Source organism: Pristiophorus japonicus, chromosome 6 (genome assembly GCF_044704955.1).
Source record: "Pristiophorus japonicus isolate sPriJap1 chromosome 6, sPriJap1.hap1, whole genome shotgun sequence".
NCBI classification, from domain to species: Eukaryota; Metazoa; Chordata; class Chondrichthyes; family Pristiophoridae; genus Pristiophorus; species Pristiophorus japonicus.
Genome location: NC_091982.1, coordinates 158,519,738 through 158,543,672, shown reverse-complemented (window position 1 = coordinate 158,543,672; position 23,935 = coordinate 158,519,738). Strand labels below are relative to the sequence as shown.

At 46.2% G+C, this 23,935-nt stretch overlaps 1 protein-coding gene across 1 annotated transcript in view; it reads right to left on the bottom strand.

The window, feature by feature from the left end:
- LOC139266210 (S-arrestin-like) overlaps positions 1 to 23,935 on the bottom strand; it is an 87,940-nt gene that overhangs the window by 10,044 nt on the left and 53,961 nt on the right. Inside the window, exons 12-19 of the mRNA XM_070884040.1 lie at positions 20,006 to 20,079; positions 19,409 to 19,544; positions 17,514 to 17,598; positions 10,113 to 10,185; positions 8,461 to 8,598; positions 5,864 to 5,941; positions 4,538 to 4,561; positions 2,668 to 2,726 (exon numbers count right to left, since the gene is read on the bottom strand). Of these exons, the coding sequence (XP_070740141.1) occupies positions 2,668 to 2,726; positions 4,538 to 4,561; positions 5,864 to 5,941; positions 8,461 to 8,598; positions 10,113 to 10,185; positions 17,514 to 17,598; positions 19,409 to 19,544; positions 20,006 to 20,079 (667 nt within the window). The remainder of the gene's footprint in view (positions 1 to 2,667; positions 2,727 to 4,537; positions 4,562 to 5,863; positions 5,942 to 8,460; positions 8,599 to 10,112; positions 10,186 to 17,513; positions 17,599 to 19,408; positions 19,545 to 20,005; positions 20,080 to 23,935) is intronic.

Below are 23,935 nucleotides of genomic sequence, written 5' to 3'. Positions count from 1 at the left end.
GTTATCTACTTTAGTAGTAAAAACAGAGAGACAGACTATTATCTGAATGGTGACAAATTCGGAAAAGGGGAGGTGCAACGAGACCTGGGTGTTATGGTACATCAGTCATTGAAGGTTGGCATGCAGGTACAGCAGGCGGTTAAGAAAGCAAATGGCATGTTGGCCTTCATAGCGAGGGGATTTGAGTACAGGGGCAGGGAGGTGTTGCTACAGTTGTACAGGGCCTTGGTGAGGCCACACCTGGAGTATTGTGTACAGTTTTGGTCTCCTAACTTGAGGAAGGACATTCTTGCTATTGAGGGAGTGCAGCGAAGGTTCACCAGACTGATTCCCGGGATGGCAGGACTGACATATCAAGAAAGACTGGATCAACTGGGCTTGTATTCACTGGAGTTCAGAAGAATGAGAGGGGATCTAATAGAAACGTTTAAAATTCTGGGTTTAGACAGGTTAGATGCAGGAAGAATGTTCCCAATGTTGGGAAATCCAGAACCAGGGGTCACAGTCCGAGGATAAGGGGTAAGCCATTTAGGACCGAGATGAGGAGAAACTTCTTCACCCAGAGAGTGGTGAACCTGTGGAATTCTCTACCACAGAAAGTTATTGAGGCCAATTCACTAAATATATTCAAAAAGGAGTTAGATGTACTCCTTACTATTAGGGGGGATCAAGGAGTATGGCAAGAAAGCAGGAATAGGGTACTGAAGTTGCATGTTCAGCCATGAACTCATTGAATGGCGGTGCAGGCTCGAAGGGCCGACTGGCCTACTCCTGCACCTATTTTCTATGTTTCTATGTTTCTATGTAGTGAGGGAGGTGGAGTTTGTATGGTGATTCAGTGTGATGTAATGAGGGAGTTGGAGTTTGTATGGTGATTCAGTGTGATGTAATGAGGGAGGTGGAGTTTGTATGGTGATTCTGTGTGATATACATAAGAACATAAGAACATAAGAATTAGGAACAGGAGTAGGCCATCTAGCCCCTCGAGCCTGCTCCGCCATTCAATAAGATCATGGCTGATCTGGTCGTGGATTCAGCTGCACTTACCCGCCCTCTCCCCGTAACCCTTAATTCCCTTATTGCTTAAAAATCTATCTATCTTTGACTTGAAAACATTCAATGAGCTAGCCTCAACTGCTTCCTTGGGCAGAGAATTCCACAGATTCACAACTCTCTGTGAGAAGAAATTCTTTCTCAACTCGGTTTTAAATTGGCTCCTCCGTATTTTGAGGCTGTGCCCCCTAGTTCTAGTCTCCCCTACCAGTGGAAACAACCTCTCTGCCTCTATCTTGTCTATCCCTTTCATGATTTTAAATGTTTCTATAAGATCACCCCTCATCCTTCTGAACTCCAACGAGTAAAGACCCAGTCTACTCAATCTATCATCATAAGGTAACCCCCTCATTTCTGGAATCAGCCTAGTGAATCGTCTCTGTACCCCTTCCAAAGCTAGTATATCCTTCCTTAAGTAAGGTGACCAAAACTGCACGCAGTACTCCAGGTGCGGCCTTACCAATACCTTATACAGTTGCAGCAAGACCTCCCTGCTTTTGTACTCCATCCCTCTCGTAATGAAGGGCAACATTACATTTGCCTTCCTGATTACCTGCTGCACCTGCAAACTAACCTTTTGGGATTCATGCACAAGGACCCCCAGGTCCCTCTGCACCACAGCATGTTGTAATTTCTCCCCATTCAAATAATATTCCCTTTTACTGTTTTTGTTCCCAAGGTGGATGACCTCACACTTTCTGACATTGTATTCCATCTGCCAATCCTTAGCCCATTCGCTTAACCTATCCAAATCTCCTTGCAGCCTCTCTGAGTCCTCTACACAACCCGCTTTCCCACTAATCGTAATTCAGTGTGATGTAATGAGGGAGGTGGAGTTTGTATGGTGATTCAGTGTGATGTAATGAGGGAGGTGGAGTTTGTATGGTGATTCAGTGTGATGTAATGAGGGAGGTTAGTTTGCTGATCCAATCTGACAGTTGTGTAAGAAGGTTGTATTTTTATTCACTGAATTCTGTAGTTGGAATAAAATGATTGCAGCAAAAGCTCTAGATTTCAGGACCATTTATCAGGCAAATGTGCAAAGAAATAAAAGCTGGTACTTACAGGCTTTCTATAAGTTATGGATGTCAGGAAGAAAAAAGAAAGAAAATATGAAGCTGTGTCTGATTCAGTGTCAAAATTCAATTATCAACCTCTAACGTACATAAGCACATGCAGATCAGTGAGTACCCTTGCTCAGAAGGACTTGAAAACACTTACAGGGCAGCGGTAGCCATCAGCTTTCCAACCTCTGTAGTCACATTTAAACCCCCCCCCGCCCTTCTTATTCATTCCCATTGAATAGAATGCCATTGCACCAAACCCCTTCCCAAACACTCCCATTATATAAAGATCCAATGGACCAAAGCCCCATCTTATTTACTATCATTATATAGAATTCTAATGGACCAAAATCCTTCCCATTCACTCCGATTATATAGAATCTCAATAGACCAAACCCCTTCCCATTCAATCCTGTCATATAGTAATCTAATGGTTCTGACTCCTCCCCATTCACTCCTATTATGTAGAATTTAAATGGGGAATCCTTTCTCCACTCAATCCCTTTTGTAGATGTTCTTTATTAAATGTTACGATATATTGGATACTCACCTCCTGGGGGTTCTCGTTTGGGATGCATAAGCAAAAAGGGTAATTCCACAGCAACATTACTGCAAAGGAAATATAAAACAAGCAAATCACAAACACAAAGTTCCAGAGGGTCTGGAAAATAAACAACAACACAAAGCCTGAATGAAGCCCTTCAATTCCCCCCCAACCCCCCACCCCACCGGCAACCTCTTCTCCTGTTGGATTGAGGTACAATGGTCACAGCAGCACTTCAATACACTGCCCAGGGTTATTCAGCAAGGGAGAGCAACGAGGTTGACTCAAAGAGTGAGAAATGTTTTCAATGATCTATGAAGCACAAACGCATCTTCCAGGTGTGAGATATTTAAATGCGAGATGGATAAGCTACAAGTTGAATACATTCTGGGGTTAGACATTGGTTTAAGTATGTTTTCAGGCATAGAATGAGCTTGGAATTTGTGCCCAATCACTGGTCATAACTAAGACCCCAAAATGGAATCCCTAATTAATTTAAATAAAACAGGCAGGGTGCCAGCACTACCCGCACTATTCATTGGCAGCTTGCCTAGTGGAGGCGTAGATATTGCACGTTGCTGATGCCATTTAAAGGCAGCCTGCACTTCTTAAAGGGGAGGTGCACTTTGGCTTCAGGCAACTATAACTGAGGGTTGTGTTATATAATGGCAGACACTGGAGAAGCTGCAAGGGCTTCCCAATTTTCTATTGCTGCGTTGGAGGCATTAGTGGAGGAGGTCAGCAGGAGGAGGGACATCTACATCCATCAGGCAGCAGGAAGGTATCAAGGCAAGCTGCTCAGCACAAGAGGGGCAGAGATGACAGAGCGGGTCAGCTCTACAGTGCTGGGTCAGTGTGGTTCAGTCTGGGCACTGGTAGATGTTGCTCTAAGTGCTGGGTCAGTGTATTCGGCTGTGGAGAAGTACTCACTGTGAGCTGTACTGAAGGACTCCATCCTAGCTGTCCAGACAGCGGAACCGTTGTTTCAGGACACCAATGGTTTACTCAATCAGAACCCTTGTTGCTGCATGGCACTCATTATATTGGCGTTCCACGTCTGTGCTCCAGTTCCTGAAAGGTGTCATGAGCTAGTTGGTCAGGGGATAGCCCTTGTCCCCCAGCATCCAGCCTGCCACTCGTTGGTATGGGTGGAGCAGAGGGGGTACTTAGGGGGCACAGAATGAAAGTATCATGACTATTGCTAGGATACCAGGCACAGACCTGCATGGCTTGCTCCCTGTGGCCACAAATAGGTTGAACATTGAGCGAATGGATGCCCTTTTTGTTGAGAGACTGTGAAACAGTTCGTGCCTATGTTACTCTACAGTGCTGGGTCAGTGTGGCTCAGTCTGGGCATTGATAGGTGTTGCACTACAATGCTGGGTCAGTGTATTCAGCTGTGGAGAACATCACAATCGAGTTCTCCACAGCCGAATACACTGACCCAGCAGTGGGGTCCAAGCTTGTTTCTTCCAGCAGGAGTCACTAGTCAGTGCTCATCAGTGTGAGCTTGGCTATTCTTTTGTCACTGTGGCCAATTGTAGTGTCGCACTGCCACCCCGGCTCAGTAACCTCAACACAGACCAGAATCCAACTTGGGACATTCTCGTCTGTGTGACTTTGAGCTACTCTAGGTTGTGTTTTTAGCCCCACTCGGCCGTTCGGTGAACTGGAGAGACTAGGTTCTCAACCCAATTTCAATGGAAATGAATCGGGCGGTTTCTCTAACCGGCACCATGCCACTTTCACACCTGGCAGCAAGTTGAAAATCTAACTTCAAAGTGTCTGAGCTTTAGAAAGCCACAGTAACTGGGCTGATACAGCAGTGAGGAAGGTGATCAATCTTATATTTGAATCATTTAATATAACAGCTTACTTGAACATAACATCTCCCAGCATTCTGAAAGGTAAATAAAGGGATAAAATAAACAACAAGAAAATGGTGATCATGACATTTCTAAATGAGTCCAGTTAAAAGTGTTCTTAAGGGGACTGGTGGCTGTGTGCATGCACACTGACCTTTCAGTCCCAAGGCCGGAGGTCAAATCCAACCCAAACATATTGTGATACAGCATCTCCTTCGTAGTGGGACCCCTAGGGAGGAGGAGTCATTGCACGAGTCACACAAAACCAGAGGTAAAGCAGAACTGGCAATCAATCAAAGCCTTCCACACCGGGTTTAGAGCTGGGGCCTACACTGATTTCTATCTTTCTTGGGCGAGGCCGATGTCAGTTTTCTCCCCTGCGGTGCTCCCAGAGCGATGGAACTGTGGTGTCATAGGGTGTCGCATGTGCTGGCCACCCTCCAGTGACTTGTCCAAGTGAAGCCCACTGGCCAGGTATGAACCTAGTCAGCAAGTGCTGGCAGATTATTTGATGGTGGTGGGAAGGGGGCATCGCAGTTGGACTGCACCAAATATCCACGCAATTGTGCTTTCCTGTCAGTAGGACCAGTCAGTAATCAATAATTTGGCTCTGGTTGCCCCTCCTTCTATATGAGATCATTGAAGCACTGCTAGTGCTGTCAGAACGTCTGTCTGGCTCAGTTCCACACGAAGCAGAACACTGACCCACTCAGAGAGAGTTCCTCCTTTTTAAAGTACTTTCCCACCTGGTCACTAGCCCTTCTTGGGCTGCTCCACACCCTGCACCATTCCTCACCAAGGTGGGAGGGGGCAGGTTTTACAGCCATTGCAAAGCAACGCAGGGTAACTCTCCCTTGCTCCCCCTGCTTCAATAGCAGCGCCAAACCTCTGGCCAGAGCTTCACCCAGCACAGCTTAGCGGAGATCGGAATTCGCCCTATGGCCGATCACAGCTGTAAACCTTCACCCTATCGTTTGTACGTTGCCGCCCCAACATCCCATGTTGTCACACTGCTCTTCCAGCTGGAGCTGCTCCTCCCCTGAAGTTAGCATTTGTGCAGCAGGATAGCAATCATGTAATGGACTTTATTCACGGGTTGGGTTTCCCAGGAGACATTAGGACAAAATGATGATCAAATCCGTGTAGCAATCTCATGTTTACTTGACTTTGAAATACATTTCAATCCCTTTCTAGCAAACATTTGGGTTTTAGTCAAATTGCAGTATGAAGAACTCCATGTCAAGAGTTCGTCATAATGGGGAAGCCATATTGGACAGTCACTGGAGAAAGAAAGAGCTCAGAGGACCAAGAAGGGAAATTCTGCATGCGACACTTACCCAGATACAATCAACTTCACTTTTATTTTATAGGAGACAAGAATTCCCCTAACATCCCGAGCTAGTCCTTCCTTTAAGCTGCAAGCAGAAAATGGCAGTATTAGTTACTGTGAGGAAGAGAGACATTAGAACAAACATTTAGAGAAACAGGAAAAGGCTATTCGGCTCAAGACGTCTGTCCCTTTACAACCATGGGGGAAATGTTTGACTTTCCTGCATGCACCTGATCCACGAGCCCACAACTTGTGTCAATTCTAATTTATTGGAGCAAAGAGTGCCGATGGGGAAAGTTGTTCCTCATGTCCCTCACAGGCTTCCCACGTCATCAACACATCTACAGGTAAATTCAGCAATCAGCTGCTCCGAGTGTTGATTGGGGCTTGAAGGGAACATGGGTCTGAGTTAGGGCTGCAACACAGTTGTCCCAATTCTCCGCACTTCCTTCGAGTTGCCTCAACACTGGAACTGTGAGATCGCTGAATTTGCTGTCTATTTGTCTCTCTGACTCCACTTTATTATCCTTTCCGGGGGTAATGTATTTCACAACTTGATGACCCTTTGGCATATGCAAAGGACCTGTTTCAAATGTGAGTGCTGCACGCCAGTTTTTTGGCCTTTACCAATAATGGCCACTTATGGCCGGAAATGTGCATGGGCTCCCTGCATGTACACCAATATCAACACTGGACACATACATGAGTATCACAACTTACCTGTACACAAGTATTAAAACTACAAATATACACAAATACTACAATTTGTACATGCATCGCTGAAATTCTGTGAACACATTGAAGTCCCCATCCTGAAAAATAACCTCACGAGTGTGGGTTTCATTGTGTGCCATGAAGGGCTCCCAAAAATTCCCATGAGTCCCTCTCCCTGAAAATTAAAGAAAAGTTCCTCTTGGACTGTTAAAAATGAGCTTTGGATTTTTCAAGTGGAGATCTAAGTTTCAAATGGAAAAAGGCAAAAGGGGGCCAACCTCATGGAAACCCCCCGCCCCTCAGTGTTTGGGCTTTTTGAAAAGAGAATTCAAAATGGACCTAAATTACAGAAGCCTGAGATCCCCTAAACATCTTTGGGACGGAGCATATCAATTTTAAGATTCTACAACATTTTGGCTGCGAAAAAGAGTTACCGAATACAGGAGGTGGGGCTAACCTCTGTGAAGCAAATTCGTGTATTAAGGATGTCTGGGGGAACTATGCAGCACCAATTCACCCCCTAAGAGATAATCAAATTAACAGCCATTATCTAAACTACAGAACTTATCCAAAAAATGCAAGAAGCCAATTACCCAATCAACTACTATGGAAATCATGGGCCCAACTAGATGGTCAGGAAACTGGACCATCCTAAAACAATGCAAAACCACTGATAGCACATTATCACACCCTAATCGAGTTACTGCTGACTAGCCCACCAAAAACACTGACAAAGGAGATATTTGAAAATCAATGGACAGAACAGTTTAAACAAAGCCCAAGAACTGATTTGGCGCAAAGATAAGGAAGCCTGTTTTATATAATTGAAGGCCTGTTCTGGCAGTTAGGGGTGCTTCTAGAGACACTATTGAGGTAGCAGTCTCGTTGCATAAGGTTAACACCAGCCTCGAAAAGTGGGACCCAGAAACATCGGCGAAAGGAGTCTCTGAAACTCAGAAGGACAGCACCACGACAGCAAACAGGCTTTCAAAATGACTATCGGAAAGTTCCGGACCATCGTGACCAAACAGTCAACCGGAACCAACCCGACAAAACCAAAGAAAAACCGAAGATTTTTCCACTCTACAAGCTGGTCCTACGCTACCAAGGGGTACAGACTACAGAACCTGGACAACTAAAGCAAACCCCAGAGTTTGGAACAGGACTAGGACAACTAAGCGAACCCCGGAGTTGGAACTGTCAAAAGGGAATTGATGAGCATGGTCCCTGAAACCTCAGAGTTCTAACCTAGCTAGATAGTGGGTCTGGGAGGTTGGGCTTTTCTTACTGTTCCTACCTGTTGATGTTCTGGTTTGTTTTCCCCTCCCAGGTTTAGTGCATAAGTATTTTGGGAGGTGGGAGGACTGTGTTCTTTTAATCTGTTATATGTGTTATGTGTTCTTCCCAAATATAAAGCATTTAAGTTGCCATTTCTCCCTATTTGTACCTGATTACCGTGATTATTAAAAACGTGCCTTTTTACTCTGTTTGAATGCAATAAAACCAGTTTTGCATCCTACCCAACTGACTCTGTCTCAGTTTCTCATAACCCCCAAATCAGTCCACAGTCTAGAATCCAGGGTGTGGGGCACCTCGAAAACGCCAAGGAGTCAGAGAAACCTGACCAAAACACCACCCCCTACAGCCACTACATTTCGCACTCTCGGAAACCTTTCTCGCTATCACTGTGTTGCTACACGTGATTTGGAATGGTTCCATTGTGTCAAAGGGGGCTGCAAATCGTTGCAGACAAAATGAGGGAAATGATATGCCCAAATCCCAGCACAAACCCAGGAACATTTTACATGCAAGAGATGGATCTACAAAAGAAAATGTTAAATTGTTGCCCCATGAGATACCCAGTGCACCCTAATGCCTGGCCCGACTTACATCGTGGTTGAAGCCAAGTTGATGTCCTCGTGTCTGATTTTTCCATCCAGTGCCAGACCGTGCTTCTCACGGTTATCAGCAATTATAGGACAGAGCTGGTAGACCTTCTTCAGAGTGCAACCTGGACCTACCTGATCACTGAGCAAGAATATACTTATCAACACAAGTGAAATGCAAACAAACACAAACTCCAAACACCTACAGCTGCTCATCTCTGCAAACATCCCACCCAAGCACTGCAACCATCACATCCAGTCCATAACCACCCAAATACACCCATAAGTATTGCAAATACACCCGGTAAACACTTCAAATATATCCAGTGAACACTTCCAATATACCCCATAACCACTAGCAATATAACCTGAAAACCTGTCAAATATGACCCTGAAACACACCAAATACACTCCATAAACAGCAGAAATACACCTTGCAAACACCCCAAAAACAGCATAACTACACCTTGTAAACACCCCGACCTGGAGTTTCCGCACTGGCCGGAACCGACTGAGATAGCACAAAGGATTGGAGAACTTAAAATCTAATTGAGATACACCCATAACCGTTTCCCTGATCTTTGGTTCAATAGTCAATTCGCCCAAAGCAGCCCCCACCCAGTAAACTGGCCACAGCCCCAGGTCGACATGCCAAGTTTCTGCTGATCGCACTGCGCCCAGGATTTCAGGCACACAGGCACCTGTGGTCACATTAATCCAGTGTTAATAACCAGCAGTCAATTGAAGCCTCTCTCAGGCCTGTTTCTCACACTGGTGCTACAATTGCTTTCAATTTACTGTAAATCCGGTTTAAATGAGTTCAATTTCAGCCAGTTGAACTTGGCACATTACACCTGTGACCACCAGTCAATTGAAACCTTTGATGGGCCTGTTTCATCAGCTGCAGCAGTTACTGGAACACGTTTTCAGTTTAAATTAGTTCAATTCTGTAATCTTGAGGCCAAATTCCAATCAATAATCGATTATGATCGATAACGCTGCTCGGTTGCACTGATTCATGGGAGATTTTAGTTTTAGGCTTAGGCAAATGTGCGGAAATTTGGGCGTAACTTCACCTCGGCAAAACTGGCACAGTGCCCAGTGCCTTCCAAGCGCATTCTCCCAATTGCGTCCTGTACGGAACTCCATGCCCTTATAGTTTGATGACAACTTGAGGACAAAAAGCTATCGTTTGGGAAGAGCATAGGAAGCAAAGGTTTCTGAGGTGACAATGTAACAGGATATTGACCAGGATGGGGGTTGTATGTCCAGCCATGTGTTCAATGGCCTAAGGGTCATAAAACACCCAACAAAGTTAAAACTCAAACTGGAATTAAGCAGCAATGCATGCACTGCTCTGTATGTAGTCTTAAGATGAATGTTTTGAAACAATAATAAATGCAGTTAATTGCCAGACATATTTCTGTCTCTAGCTTTCTGACAGCTCTTCAGGGAGTTTGTATTTGTTTTCTTTGTATCCGAGCAGTAACACTGCTGGGAACTGGTCTGGGACATGCAAATTCTTCACCAGTTGCTTTTATCAAAGAAAGGGAATGAAACCGCACACTAGGCAAACCTTGCTTGCCTCGCTTGTACTGATTGCCACACTAGAAAGCTGTACTAAAGCAGAGTTTCAACTTGAACTGAGCGCCTTACTTCACTTCCTCCACAGCCACTGTCTGGTTGTATTTGTCATGTGAGTACAGCACCACAGCTGCAATCTGATCCGCTGAGGGCAAAGACAATGCAGTTGACAATCTCTGAACTGTTCAAAGACACACCATCATTTTTAGGAACAAAAACATTTCACTTCATGAAAAAATAAAGAGCTCGCATTCATATTGGCTCAGAAAATCAAGATGTAGAATCAGTCTGGGTGGAGCTAAGGAGCACCAAGGGGCAGAAAACATTGGTGGGAATTGTTTATAGGCCTCCAAACAGTAGTGCTAGTATAAGGGATGGCATCAAACAGGAAATTAGAAATGCATGTAACAAGAGTACTACAGTAATCGTAGGTGACTTTAATCTACATATAGACTGACCAACTACACATAGAAAAGTCTAGAGACTGGTGGTTTGTGCTTGCCACAGGAAGGCCATAATATTTTTACACACGTCTGACTTGTGTAGACTTGTGTCTCTGGACTGTGCAGTCACAAGAGATAACCATATTAGGCAATGCCAGCTCCAGTTTGATAAGAGGTTGATGGCATAGCAAGAGATCTGGCAATTTATCTCCAGTTACCTGCATACATCGAATGTCGCAGTGTGCTGTCAAAGTTGGACTTAGACTTTAACCTATTGGGTTAAATTATTGGGATCGAGTGTTACAGAATTGTAGTAGAATCGAAAAGTAGGGGAGTTATGCTAAACTTGTATCGAACCTTGGTTAGACCACACTTAGAGTACTGTGTACAATATTGGTCAACTTTTTATAACCGTGGGCCCCCGACCTGCGAGAGGTTGGCAACTATAGAGCTGGAGTGGTGGGCCTGGGACATTGTGGCCTCCCGACCTGCGAGAGAACAGTTCCGCAGGTCGGCAAGTATAAGAGCTGGAGCAGCGTACCACTTCAACCTCCACCGCGAGCTGCTCCAAGTGCGCGACGATTTTGAGATGGGCGACTGGGTGATGTCATCAAAACCCTGGTCGCCGTTTTGGAGCGTGGGCTGGAACATCGGCTGGGCACAGGTACAGAGAAGTGGGAAGGTCGGGGCGGATGAGCGGTGAGTGTTTGTGGCGAGATGTGGTGAATGTTTATGGCGGAGGAGCGGCGAGAGATCATGGAGGAGGTGTGACAGATGAGGGTACGGGGTGCAGAAGAGCCGAGGGCCCAGGGGCAGCACGGGCCAGCTCACGCTGCGATATGTGTACGCACCAGGTCCGTGCAGGAGAGCAGGTCTCCAATCGTCTTGGTTAATCCTTGCCACTGGACCAAGACCTAGCTTTGACAAGTCCGTGTGGTGGCTGATGTGCAACGGTTACCACACGTTAAAAAAATCCACGCACAGGCATCTTCCACCCCCTCAATTGGAGTTCAGGACTGGAACATCGGGTCCTTCATCGAAACACCTGTGAACTCATGGAAGCAAGTCATCCTCGTTTGAGGGACCGCCTATGATGATGATGACACTGGCCAAACCAAATTAGTAATAATACTGTGGCAGATGAATTCCTGGAGCGTGTACGAGATGGTTTTTTAGACCAGTATGTTGAGGAGCCTACTAGCGAACAGGTTATCCTAGATTGGGTATTGTGCAATGAGAAAAGGGTTAATTAACAGTCTTGCTGTGTGGGGTCCTTTAGGGAAGAATGACCATAATGAGATTGAACTCTTTATTAAGATGGAAAGTGAAGTAGTCCAATTCGAAACTAGGGACTTAAATCTAAGCAAAGGAAACTATGAAGGTATGAGAAATGAATTGGCTATGATACATTGGGAAAATTCATCAAAATGCATGACGGTGGATAGGCAATGGCTAATATTTAAGGAACTAATGCATGAATTGCAACAGTTATACATTCCTTTCTGGCGTTTTGACAAGGTCCCACACAAGAGATTGTTGTGCAAAATTAAAGCACATTGTATTGTGGGGAATGTACTGACGTGGATAGAGAACTGGTTGGCAGACAGGAAGCAGAGAGTCGGGATAAACGGGTTCTTTTCAGAATGGCAGGCAGTGACTAGTGGGGTGCCGCAGGGCTCAGTGCTGGGACCACAGCTATTTACAATATACATTAATGATTTGGATGAAGGAATTGAGTGTAATATCTGCAAATTTGCAGATGACACTAAACTGGGTGGTGGTGTGAGCTGTGAGGAGGACGCTAAGAGGCTGCAGGGTGACTTAGACAGGTTAGGTGAGTGGGCAAATGCATGGCAGATGCAGTATAATGTGGATAAATGTGAGGTTATCCACTTTGGGGACAAAAAAAACGAAGGCAGAATATTATCTGAATGGTGGCAGATTAGGAAAAGGGGAGGTGCAACAAGACCTGGGTGTCATGATCCATCAGTCATTGAAAGTTGGCATACAGCTACAGCAGGCGGTGAAGGCGGCAAATGGTATGTTGGCCTTCATAGCTAGGGGATTTGAGTATAGGAGCAGGGAGGTCTTACTGCAGTTGTACAGGGCCTTGGTGAGGCCTCACCTGGAATATTGTGCCCACTTTTGGTCTCCTAATCTGAGGAAGGACATTCTTGCTATTGAGGGAGTGCAGCGAAGGTTCACCAGACTGATTCCCGGGATAGCTGGACTGACATATGAGGAGAAACTGGATCGACTGGGTCTTTATTCACTGGAGTTTAGAAGGATGAGAGGGGATCTCATAGAAACATATAAAATTCTGACGGGACTGGACAGATTAGATGCAGGAAGAATGTTCCCGATGTTGGGAAGTCCAGAACCAGGGGACACAGCCTAAGGATAAGGGGTAAGCCATTTAGGACTGAGATGAGGAGAAACTTTTTCACTCAGAGAGTTGTTAACGTGTAGAATTCCCTACTGCAGAGAGTTGTTGATGCCAGTTCATTGGATATATTCAAGAGGGAGTTAGATATGGCCCTTTCGGCTAAAGGGATCAAGGGGTATTAAGAGAAAGCAGGAAAGGGGTACTGAGGTGAATGATCAGCCATGATCTTATTGAATGGTGGTGCAGGCTCGAAGGGCCCAATGGCCTACTCCTGCACATATTTTCTATGTTTCTATGGGCCCAAGTTTCCACACGATAAAAAACGGGCGCCCCTCCGAGCTGGACGCCCGTTTTTCGCGCCACAAAGTGCGCCTAAAAAAACCTTCTGTATTCTCCACCTCCCTGCAGGTCCTCTGGCCCTCGGCGCGGCGCAGCAGGAGCTGTAGGGGGCGGAGCTAGAACCCTGCGCCGAAAACAGTGCCGGGACCTCTGCACATGCGCGCTACAGTGGGCACGCAAGTGCAGTAGCTCCAGGCGCCCGAAGCACGCAGCCTCTAGCCCTGGTCGAATGGCCTCACTGGGGCTGCGTGAATAAGGCTCCTTCCACGGCCAGCTCCTGCTTCCTGCCGACTCCCGCTCCTGCTTTCCCCCCCGCCCCCCCCAATCGGACCCGACTCGACCCGCCTGTCGCTGCCGCTCCTGCTTCCCCGCCGCTCCTGCTTCTGCACCACCCCCCGCAATCGGACCCGACTCGACCCGTCTGTGTCTGCCGCTGTCGCTCCCACTCCCGCTCCCACCCGACTCGACCCGACTCTATTCCCGCCCCCGGACTGGATCCGACCTGACCTCCCCCTCCCCAACCTCCCCCCCCCGCCATCCCCGACCTGACCTCTCTCCACGACCTGACCTCCCTCCCTCCCTCTCTCTCTCTCCCTCCCTCCCTCTCTCTCTCTCCCTCTTCCCCCCCCTCCCCCTCCCCAACCTCCCCCCCCCCCCCGACCGGACCCGACTCGACCCGTCTGCGTCTGCCGCTCCTGCTCCCACCCGACTCGACCCGACTCTACTCCCGCCCCCGCCCCCGGACTGGATCCGACCTGACCTCCCCCTCCCCGACCTCCCCCTCCCCTCCCCCCCCGACCGGACCCGACTCGATCCGTCTGCGTCTGCCGCTCCCGCCCGACTCGACCCGACTCTACTCCCGCCCCCGTCCCCGGACTGGATCCGACCTGACCTCCCCCTCCCCGACCTCCCCCACCTCCCCGACCTGACCTCCTTCCCCGACCGACCTCCCTCCCTCCCTCCCTCCCTCTCCCCCGCCCCCCCACCCCCCCGACCCGAACCGAACCGAACCTCTCTCCCCGACCCGACCCAACGCCACCTACCTCTGGTGCTGGGGACGGGCCCTGCCCGAAATCTCGGGCCCGGCCCGTTCAGCCTTCGGTCCCGACGGCAAACCGCTTCCTAAAGGCCTGCCTGAAGAACTTTCACACAGGTAGGAACATGGTTTATTTAATCTTTTCTTTGCTTATACATTTTTATTCAGGTTGGATTTATTTGTATAATATTTGTATAAGTATAACTAAGGATTTATTGTAGAATTTAATGACTTCCCTTCCGCCCCCCCCCTCGTTCCCTACGCCTAATTTGTAACCTGCGCCTGATTTTTTAATGTGTAGAACAGGTTTTTTCAGTTCTACAAAAATCTTCACTTGCTCCATTCTAACTTAGTTTGGAGTATGTTTTCACTGTGGAAACTTTGAAATCAGGCGTCAGTGGCCGGATACGCCCCCTTTTGAAGAAAAATTCTGTTCCAAAGTAGAACTGTTCTACCTGACTAGAACTGCAGAAAAAAAAATATGGAGAATTGCGATTTCTAAGATAGTCCATTCTCCACCAGTTGCTCCTAAAAATTAGGCGCAAATCATGTGGAAACTTTGGCCCTATGTTTCTATGTTAAAAACACAAAAGGAAAAGTGGCCCAACCATAGCTAACAAAATAAATTAAAGATAGTATTAGATTCAAAAAGGAGTTATACAAAGTTGGCAGAAAAAGTAGCAAGCCTGAGGATTGGGAGCAGTTAGAATTCAGCAAAAAAGGACCAAGAGATTGATTAAGAGGGGAAAAATAGGAATATGAGAGTAAACTTGCAAGGAACATAAAAACCGACTGCAAAAGTTTCTACAAATACGTAAAAAGAAAAAGATTAGTGAAGACAAATGTCGGTCCTTTACAGACAGAAATGGGAGAATTTATAATGGGGAACAAGGAAATGATAGAACAATTAAATAAATATTCTGGTTCTGTCTTCACGGAAGAGGACACAAATAACGTCCCAGAAATGCTAGGGAACCAAGGGTCTAGTGAGCAAGAGGAATTAAAGGAAATGATTATTAGTAAGAAAATAGTGCTGAAGAAATTAATGGGACTGAAGGGCGATAAATCCCCAGGGCCTGGTGATCTGCATCCCAGAGTACTAAAATAGGTAGCCATAGAAATAGTAGATGCATTGGTTGTCAGCTTCCAAAATTCTATAGATTATGGAACAGTTCCTGCAGATTGGAGGATGGCAAATATAACTGCACTATTTAAAAAAGGAGGAAGAGAGAAAACAGAGAACTACAGACCGGTTAGTCTAACATCAGTAGTAGGGAAAATGCTGGAGTCTATTATAAAGGGTGTGGTAACGGCACACTTAGATAATATCAACGGGATTAGACAAAGTCAACATGGATTTATGAAAGGAAAATCATGTTTGACAAACCTACTGGAATTTTTTGAGGATGTAACTAATAGAATAGATAAGGGTGAATCAAATATAGTATATTTGGATTTTCAGAAATAATAAAATTATATTTAAAAAAAAATACAATCACATTACTACGGAAGATCAGCTGGCTGGAGGAGAAATCATATCAATTCATGGAAAATGGCAGAGAGAGAGTTGGCATGTAGCTCATCCCAATTGTGTATAATGGTTTAAGGACCACATAAGAGGTTAGTGTGCAAAATTAAAGCACATAGGATTGGGGGTAATATACTGGCATGGATTGAAAATTGGTTAACTGACAGAAAACAGAGAGTAGGAATAAACGGGTCTTTTTCAGGGTGGTGGGCAGTGACTAGTGGGGTACCACAGGGATCAGTGCTTGGGCCCCAGCTATTCACAATATATATAAATGATTTAGATGAAGGAACCAAATGTAATATTTCCAAGTTTGCTGACGACACAAAACTAGGTGGGATTGTGAGTTGTGAGGAGAATATAAAGACGCTGCAAGGTGATTTAGATAGGTTGAATGAGTGGGCAAAAACATGGCAGATACAGTATAACGTGGACAAATGTGAAGTTATCCACTTTGGTAGGAAAAACTTAAGGACAAAGTATTACTTAAATGGTGATGGTTTGGGAAGTGTCAATGTACAGAGGGACCTGGGTGTCCTTGTACACCAGTCATTAAAAGCAAACACATGCAGATGCAGCAAGCGGTTAGGAAGGCAAATGGTATGTTGGCCTTCATTGCAAGAGGATTTGAGTACAGGAGCAAGGATGTCTTACTACAGTTATACAGGGTCTTGCTGAGACCGCACCTGGAGTATTGTTTTGGTCTCCTTACCTAAGAAAGGATATACTTGCCATAGAGGGAGTGCAGTGAAGGTTCACCAGACTGATTCCTGGGACGGCAGGACTGTTGTATGAGGAGAGATTGGGTCGACTAGGCCTGTATTCACTGGAGTTTAGAAGAATGAGCGAGGATCTCATTGAAATGTATAAAATTCTGACTGGGTTGGATAGACTGGATGTGGGGAGGATGTTTCCCCTGGCTGGGAAGTCTAGAACAAGGGGTCACAGTCTCAGGATACAGGCTAGGAAATTTAGGACCGAGATGAGGAGAATTTCTTTCACTCAGAGGGTGGTGAACCTGTAGAATTCTCTACCACAGAAGGCTGTGGAGGCCAAGTCACTGAATATATTTATGAGGGAGATAGATAGATTTCTAAACACAAAAGACATCAAGGGGTATGGGGGAAAAGCGGGAATATGGTGTTGAGATAGAGGATCAGCCATGATCATATTGAATGGAGGTGCAGACTCGAAGGGCCGAATGGCCTACCACTGCTCCTATTTTCTATTTTCTTTGTTTCTATATGGCACCTTTCACAACCTCAGGACGTCCTAAAGCACTTTAAAGCTATGAAATACTTTTAAAATGTAGCTACTGTTGTAAGGTAGGAAACGCAGCAGCCAATTTGCACACAGCAAAACCCACATGGTCCTGCCTTTGATATATATTTTCATTCATTCATTCATTGAGAAGGGAGCATGATAGCTGCATCAATGAATTATATGGAGTAGATTTTAAACTTGACTCCAAGGCAGAGAGGAACAGATCGCCCTCCAGAAACTGACCAATTTTCATTTCCACAATGGAGCATTTTCTCAGACTCAGTACCATTGAACAGATCAGGGAGTAGGCCTGAACCAGTAGTCTTACAGAAAGGCTTGTTTATTTTTAAGGCCCCTTTGGATCCAAGTGCCAATATTTCAGTTTGCATATTGCCTTTAAACTTTTTATTAACGTAGAGAAGCCATTTTTCTCTTTGATACAAAGTCCTGGCTCCATTACCCAGCTCTTTATCCGTACCTATTATTTTGAGCTTCTTCACAGTCTTGTTGGAGTGGTTGATCACCTCAATGCTGATTTGAATCGGCTCACCATGGTAATAAATCTATAAAACAGTGCATTTTAAATCAGGACAATATTTCAGAAAGATCACATTTGGCCCATTTGACTCATCCTTCCATAGCAACCTACCACCCTGCATTCCCAGAGTCGAACTGCCTCTTGAATCCAGAGTTTTTGTCTGGTGGGAGTTTGGGGGTGGGGAGTGGGGGTGGGCGTGGGGGTGGTGGGGGGGGGGTGAGGATGAGGATGAGGGTGCGATTTTAGTGTCGGCATTCACCATGTAGGCAGTTTGGGGGGGAGGGGAGGGGGTCTGCTCCTCCCAGTGATGTCAGTGGAAGGCCCAAACCATTTTCATAGCCGGGCTTCATTTTAATAAACTCAGCAAGCTGCCAGCATTGAAGGAGCTCTGACAGGCAGCAACATCCACATCCCATGAATGAATTTTTAAAAAAGGCCACGGAGGGTACAGGGTGTGAGTGGGAAGACTTTTGTGAGGCCACAAAAATCACTGGAAAAGCTGGTTGTAAATGTGGTTGGGAGGGTGCCTGCAACAACCATTTAAAGACTTCTGGTTTGGTCCTTCACACTCAGTTCCACTGAGCACAGCACTTCGACCAATGGAAGAGCAAAATTTCGTCGGGCTCCTAAAGATGTCTTAGGTATTTCGCTGAGGCTCCCGGCCTGTTTTAACTGGGATTGCGGCCTGCCTAAATTGAGGCCCGTTCTCATATCGCATCGGGTGGACCTTGGACAAGAAGTCAACAGTTAAGATTTTTTTTTAATGTTTAAATCACCCCATTCGTGCAACAAAACAGGGCGGCTGTGAAAAATTGCCATCTAACAATCAATTGTGAGGCCTTCTTTGCACCGCTGCCAAGATTTGGATGTTTGCTTACACGTTGGTGACCAGTAGCGCAGGCTGACCAGACCAGGAGCGGACTTGTACTCTATCGCTTGGGACTATAGCTTTGCATTCACGTTTCTGCTGGTCATGAGGGAAGCCCCTTAGAAACAAGCTGGTTCCTGCCAAAGGTAAGACCTGGATGAGGTGACTGGGACTGGATAAAACAAACTGTCATTTCATCTCAAGAACCCGAGTTCTAGTTCATCCCAGGCAATGGGGACTGAAATCTCCTGTGCAATAGGGGTCTGGGCAACCTGGTTTCTGGAAGCTCCAGCTGTCAAGATTGTCACCTCAAACCCCAGTCAAGGAGGGTGAAAATCTCCCCCTCTTTAATGTTGGCTGCAATGTTGGAGTGCTGTTAGAATTCTCTTCTTTTGCGATCTAAAAAGATAGACTCAGATTCAAAGCGGAGGGTTTGAGTGTATCTAATCTGAATAGGTGGTCTTTCAATGCAATAAACTTGCGAATTTCTACATAAGAACATAAGAAATAGGAGCAGGAGTAGGCCATTTGGCCCCTCGAGCCTGCTCCGCCATTCAATTAGACCATGGCTGATCTGATCTTGGCCTCAACTCCACTTCCCCGCCCGTTCCCCATACCCTTGACTCCCTTCTAGCAGTTTATTATGTCCTCAGTTATCCCTTTATATCCAATTACTTATCAGATGAGTTACTGGTTTTATGCGCGCAAATGTGGCACACGATTGGCACATGGCAATGTCCCACAAACAACAAATGAGATGACTGACCAGATAATCTGTTTTGGTTGAGGGAGAAGTAGTGGGCAGAACACTAGTAAAATATCATGGGATCTTTCACATCCACCTGAGCAAGAAGATGGGGCCTCATCTCAAAAGCTGCTTTTCAATTAGTCAAGTCTGTTCTGTCATTTATAGATCTCTGCTGACTGACTCCGATTGCTAGGGTAGAACATGATTTACCGAACTCACCTCTTTGTTGAGTGATGCTTCCAGGTGGAGAGGTTTGTCTGACCCAAGGAACTGTCTGGTAGTTTTAGCCATTGGCTGAAAATTTGGTTTATCAGGAGCGTACTGCACCTTGCGGATAACCATGGTCACAGAACTCCTGGGAGAAGAAAGAATTGGAAAAATGACTAACCAATTGTAACCGATGGGTCCTGATTTTAGTAATGGAACAATGTTTAAACTGCACTACAATAGGCTGGGTTCCTTTAAAGCAACATATTATGCACACATCAGCCAATCCATTGTGTACGTGTGAGAGGATACATTGCATGTATGCATGAGCAGGCTCATTGTCTGCGCTTGCACATGGATCTATTGCATAGATTTATTGTGTGCACAGCTGAGCAAATCCACTGCTTGCAAGTTCAAATGGATCAACTGTGTGCATGCATTAGCAGATTTATTGCATGTTGACTCATTGTGTACATGTATGATCAGCCTGGCTCACTAATGGGACTCTCAGAACTGTTACCTTCTGCCTATTTATGTGCCAGGCTTGTTGTCCTGCAGAGAGAGAGAGAGATGACGATCACTCTCCAGGTTTAGATGAAGGTCTATTACCTTTTGGAGATTTTCTCGCTGAAGTTGAGAGTCTTTGCACAGAACGTGAAGATCTGAAAGTCCACTCCACAACACTACAGAGAAATCAGAGAAACTCTCCTAAATCACACATATAACAGGGTGCAAAGGCCTTGTCATCCTGAAGCCTCACAATGGCATTGAACTCAACTAGTGAGCGTAAGCAGGACCCATTTCCTCCCCCAGCCCAAGAAAATCGAGGGCAGGACACCTGCCATTTCGTGCTATATGTGGCTGACAAGCAAGGTAGAGCGAGGTCAGGCAATCAGCACAATTGCCTCAACCTTTAAACACACACTGCACACAGCATGGAGTTTGACTACACTCCCACCCACCCCCCTCCTTCCCCTTCCTCCCCTCCCCCTCTTCCCCCCTCCTCCTCCCCCTCCTCCTCCTCCCCCCTCCTCCTTCTCCCACCTCCTCCTTCTCCCCCTCCTCCTCCTCCTCCTCCTCCTCCCTCTCCTCCTCCTTCTCCCCCTCCTCCTCCCTCTCCGCCTCCTCCTCCCCCTCCTCCTCCTCCTCCCCCTCCTCCTCCCTCTCCTCCTCATCCCCCTCCTCTCCTTCCTGCTCCCCCCCCCTCCTCCCCTGCTTGAATGCTGGGCAGGCTGAAATGAGCTTCGTCTCACCTGACCCAACCCGTTTGAATTTCTGGGTTCAGGTCATGAGCCGAGGCCAGGTGCATCATCGGTTCATCCCTGTCCTCAGCAGGGCTTTGCACACGGAAATGAGAGGCAGAAATTCAACTGCTGCTGCAGGTTTGAGAGGCTCCTTGAGCTTGTGTCCAAAAACAGCAGCTAAAAAGGCCTCAAAGCTGGGCGACAGTGACTGTAAAGAAAAGCGATTTACTTTCTTCTGGCCTCCATCCTCTCCTTGTCTGCCCCTCTCAGTTTCCATCTCTGACAGGGTCTGGGAATGGGGCCTAAGGCCTAATTCCTCCTGTCACCCCTCAAAATGGGAGAAGGAAATGATGCGGGAGGGCCGGTTACACCCCCTCATTTGCATGGCGGTACCTTCTTGCAGCATAACCAGTCCATCCGCCTTTCCCCGCCCGCCCCATGGGTAACATAACGGGGGTGAATGCCTGGTGTAACAGATCTCCAACCCACCCCCGGGTGTCTCTGAGCCTATGCACCAAGTACGAGCAGTGGAGTAAGGGCAACTTCATTCTAAACTCTGTCAGTGCTGTCCTGACACCAGCCAGTACGACTTGCAAACAAGTAGTTCAAAGTGACTACTGATCTGATTTTACCCCTTCACGCACCCTCTTTAGGAAGGCCTCCCAATTTTACTTGTTGCCTCACTAAAGTTGAGATGGTGAGTGTAATTGCACACATAAATCCAGGTCCTATCACTCTGGTGGCATAAGAACATAAGAACATAAGAAATAGGAACAGGAGTAGAACATACAGCCCCTCGAGACTGCTCCGCCATTCAATAAAATCATGGCTGATCTGATCATGGACTCAGCTCCACTTCCCTGCCCACTCCCCATAGCCCCTTATCCCCTTATCATTTAAGAAACTGTCGATTTCTGTCTTAAATTTATTCAATGTCCCAGCTTCCACAGCTCTCTGAGGCATCGAATTCCACAGATTTACAACCCTCTGAAAGAAGAAAAATTTTCCTCATCTCTGTTTTAAATGGGCGGCCCCATATTCTAAGATCATGTCCTATAGTTCTAGTCTCTCCCATCAGTGGAAACATCCTCTCTGCATCCACCTTGTCAAGCTCCCTCATAATACGTTTCGATAAGATCACCTCTCATTCTTCTGAATTCCAATGAGTATAGGCCCAACCTACTCAGCCTTTCCTCATAAGTCAACCCCCTCACCCCCGGAATCAATCTAGTGAACCTTCTCTGAACTGCCTCCAAAGCAAGTATATCCTTTCGTAAATAAGAAAACCAAAACTGCACGCATTATTCCAGGTGTGGCCTCACCAATACATTATATAGCTGTAGCAAGACTTCCCTGCTTTTTATATTCCATCCCCTTTGCAATAAACATAGAAACATAGAAACATAGAAAATATGTGCAGGAGTAGGTCATTCGGCCCTTCTAGCCTGCACCGCCATTCAATGAGTTCATGGCTGAACATGCAACTTCAGTACCCCATTCCTGCTTTCTCAACATACCCCTTGATCCCCCTAGTAGTAAGGACTTCATCTAACTCCTTTTTGAATATATTTAGTGAATTGGCCTCAACAACTTTCTGTGGTAGAGAATTCCACAGGTTCACCACTCTCTGGGTGAAGAAATTCCTCCTCATCTCGGTCCTAAATGGCTTACCCCTTATCCTTAGACTGTGTCCCCTGGTTCTGGACTTCCCCAACATTGGGAACATTCTTCCTGCATCTAACCTGTCTAACCCTGTCAGAATTTTAAACGTTTCTATGAGGTCCCCTCTCATTCTTCTGAACTCCAGTGAATACAAGCCCAGTTGATCCAGTCTTTCTTGATAGGTCAGTCCCGCCATCTCAGGAATCAGTCTGGTGAACCTTCGCTGCACTCACTCAATAACAAGAATGTCCTTCCTCAGGTTAGGAGACCAAAACTGTACACAATACTCCAGGTGTGGCCTCACCAAGGCCCTGTACAACTGTAGCAATACCTCCCTGCCCCTGTACTCAAATCCCCTCGCTATGAAGGCCAACATGCCATTTGCTTTCTTAACCGCCTGCTGTACCTGCATGCCAACCTTCAATGACTGATGTACCATGACACCCAGGTCTCGTTGCACCTCCCCTTTTCCTAATATGTCACCATTCAGATAATAGTCTGTCTCTCTGTTTTTACCACCAAAGTGGATAACCTCACATTTATCCACATTATACTTCATCTGCCATGCATTTGCCCACTCACCTAACCTATCCAAGTCGCTCTGCAGCCTCATAGCATCCTCCTCGCAGCTCACACTGCCACCCAACTTAGTGTCATCCGCAAATTTGGAGATACTACATTTAATCCCCTCGTCTAAATCATTAATATACAGTGTAAACAGCTGGGGCCCCAGCACAGAACCTTGCGGTACCCCACTAGTCACTGCCTGCCATTCTGAAAAGTCCCCATTTACTCCCACTCTTTGCTTCCTATCTGACAACCAGTTCTCAATCCATGTCAGCACACTACCCCCAATCCCATGTGCTTTAACTTTGCACATTAATCTCTTGTGTGGGACCTTGTCGAAAGCCTTCTGAAAGTCCAAATATACCACATCAACTGGTTCTCCCTTGTCCACTCTACTGGAAACATCCTCAAAAAATTCCAGAAGATTTGTCAAGCATGATTTCCCTTTCACAAATCCATGCTGACTTGGACCTATCATGTCACCTCTTTCCAAATGCACTGCTATGACATCCTTAATAATTGATTCCATCATTTTACCCACTACCGATGTCAGGCTGACCGGTCTATAATTCCCTGTTATCTCTCTCCCTCCTTTTTTAAAAAGTGGGGTTACATTGGCTACCCTCCACTCCATAGGAACTGATCCAGAGTCAATGGAATGTTGGAAAATGACTGTCAATGCATCCACTATTTCCAAGGTCACCTCCTTAAGTACTCTGGGATGCAGTCCATCAGGCCCTGGGGATTTATCGGCCTTCAATCCCATCAATTTCCCCAACACAATTTCCCGACTAATAAAGATTTCCCTCCTTACTAGACCCTCCGACCCCTTTTATATCCGGAAGGTTGTTTGTGTCCTCCTCAGTGAATACCGAACCAAAGTACTTGTTCAATTGGTCCGCCATTTCTTTGTTCCCCGTTATGACTTCCCCTGATTCTGACTGCAGGGGACCTACGTTTGTCTTTACTAACCTTTTTCTCTTTACATATCTATAGAAACTTTTGCAATCCGTCTTAATGTTCCCTGCAAGCTTCTTCTCGTACTCCATTTTCCCTGCCCTAATCA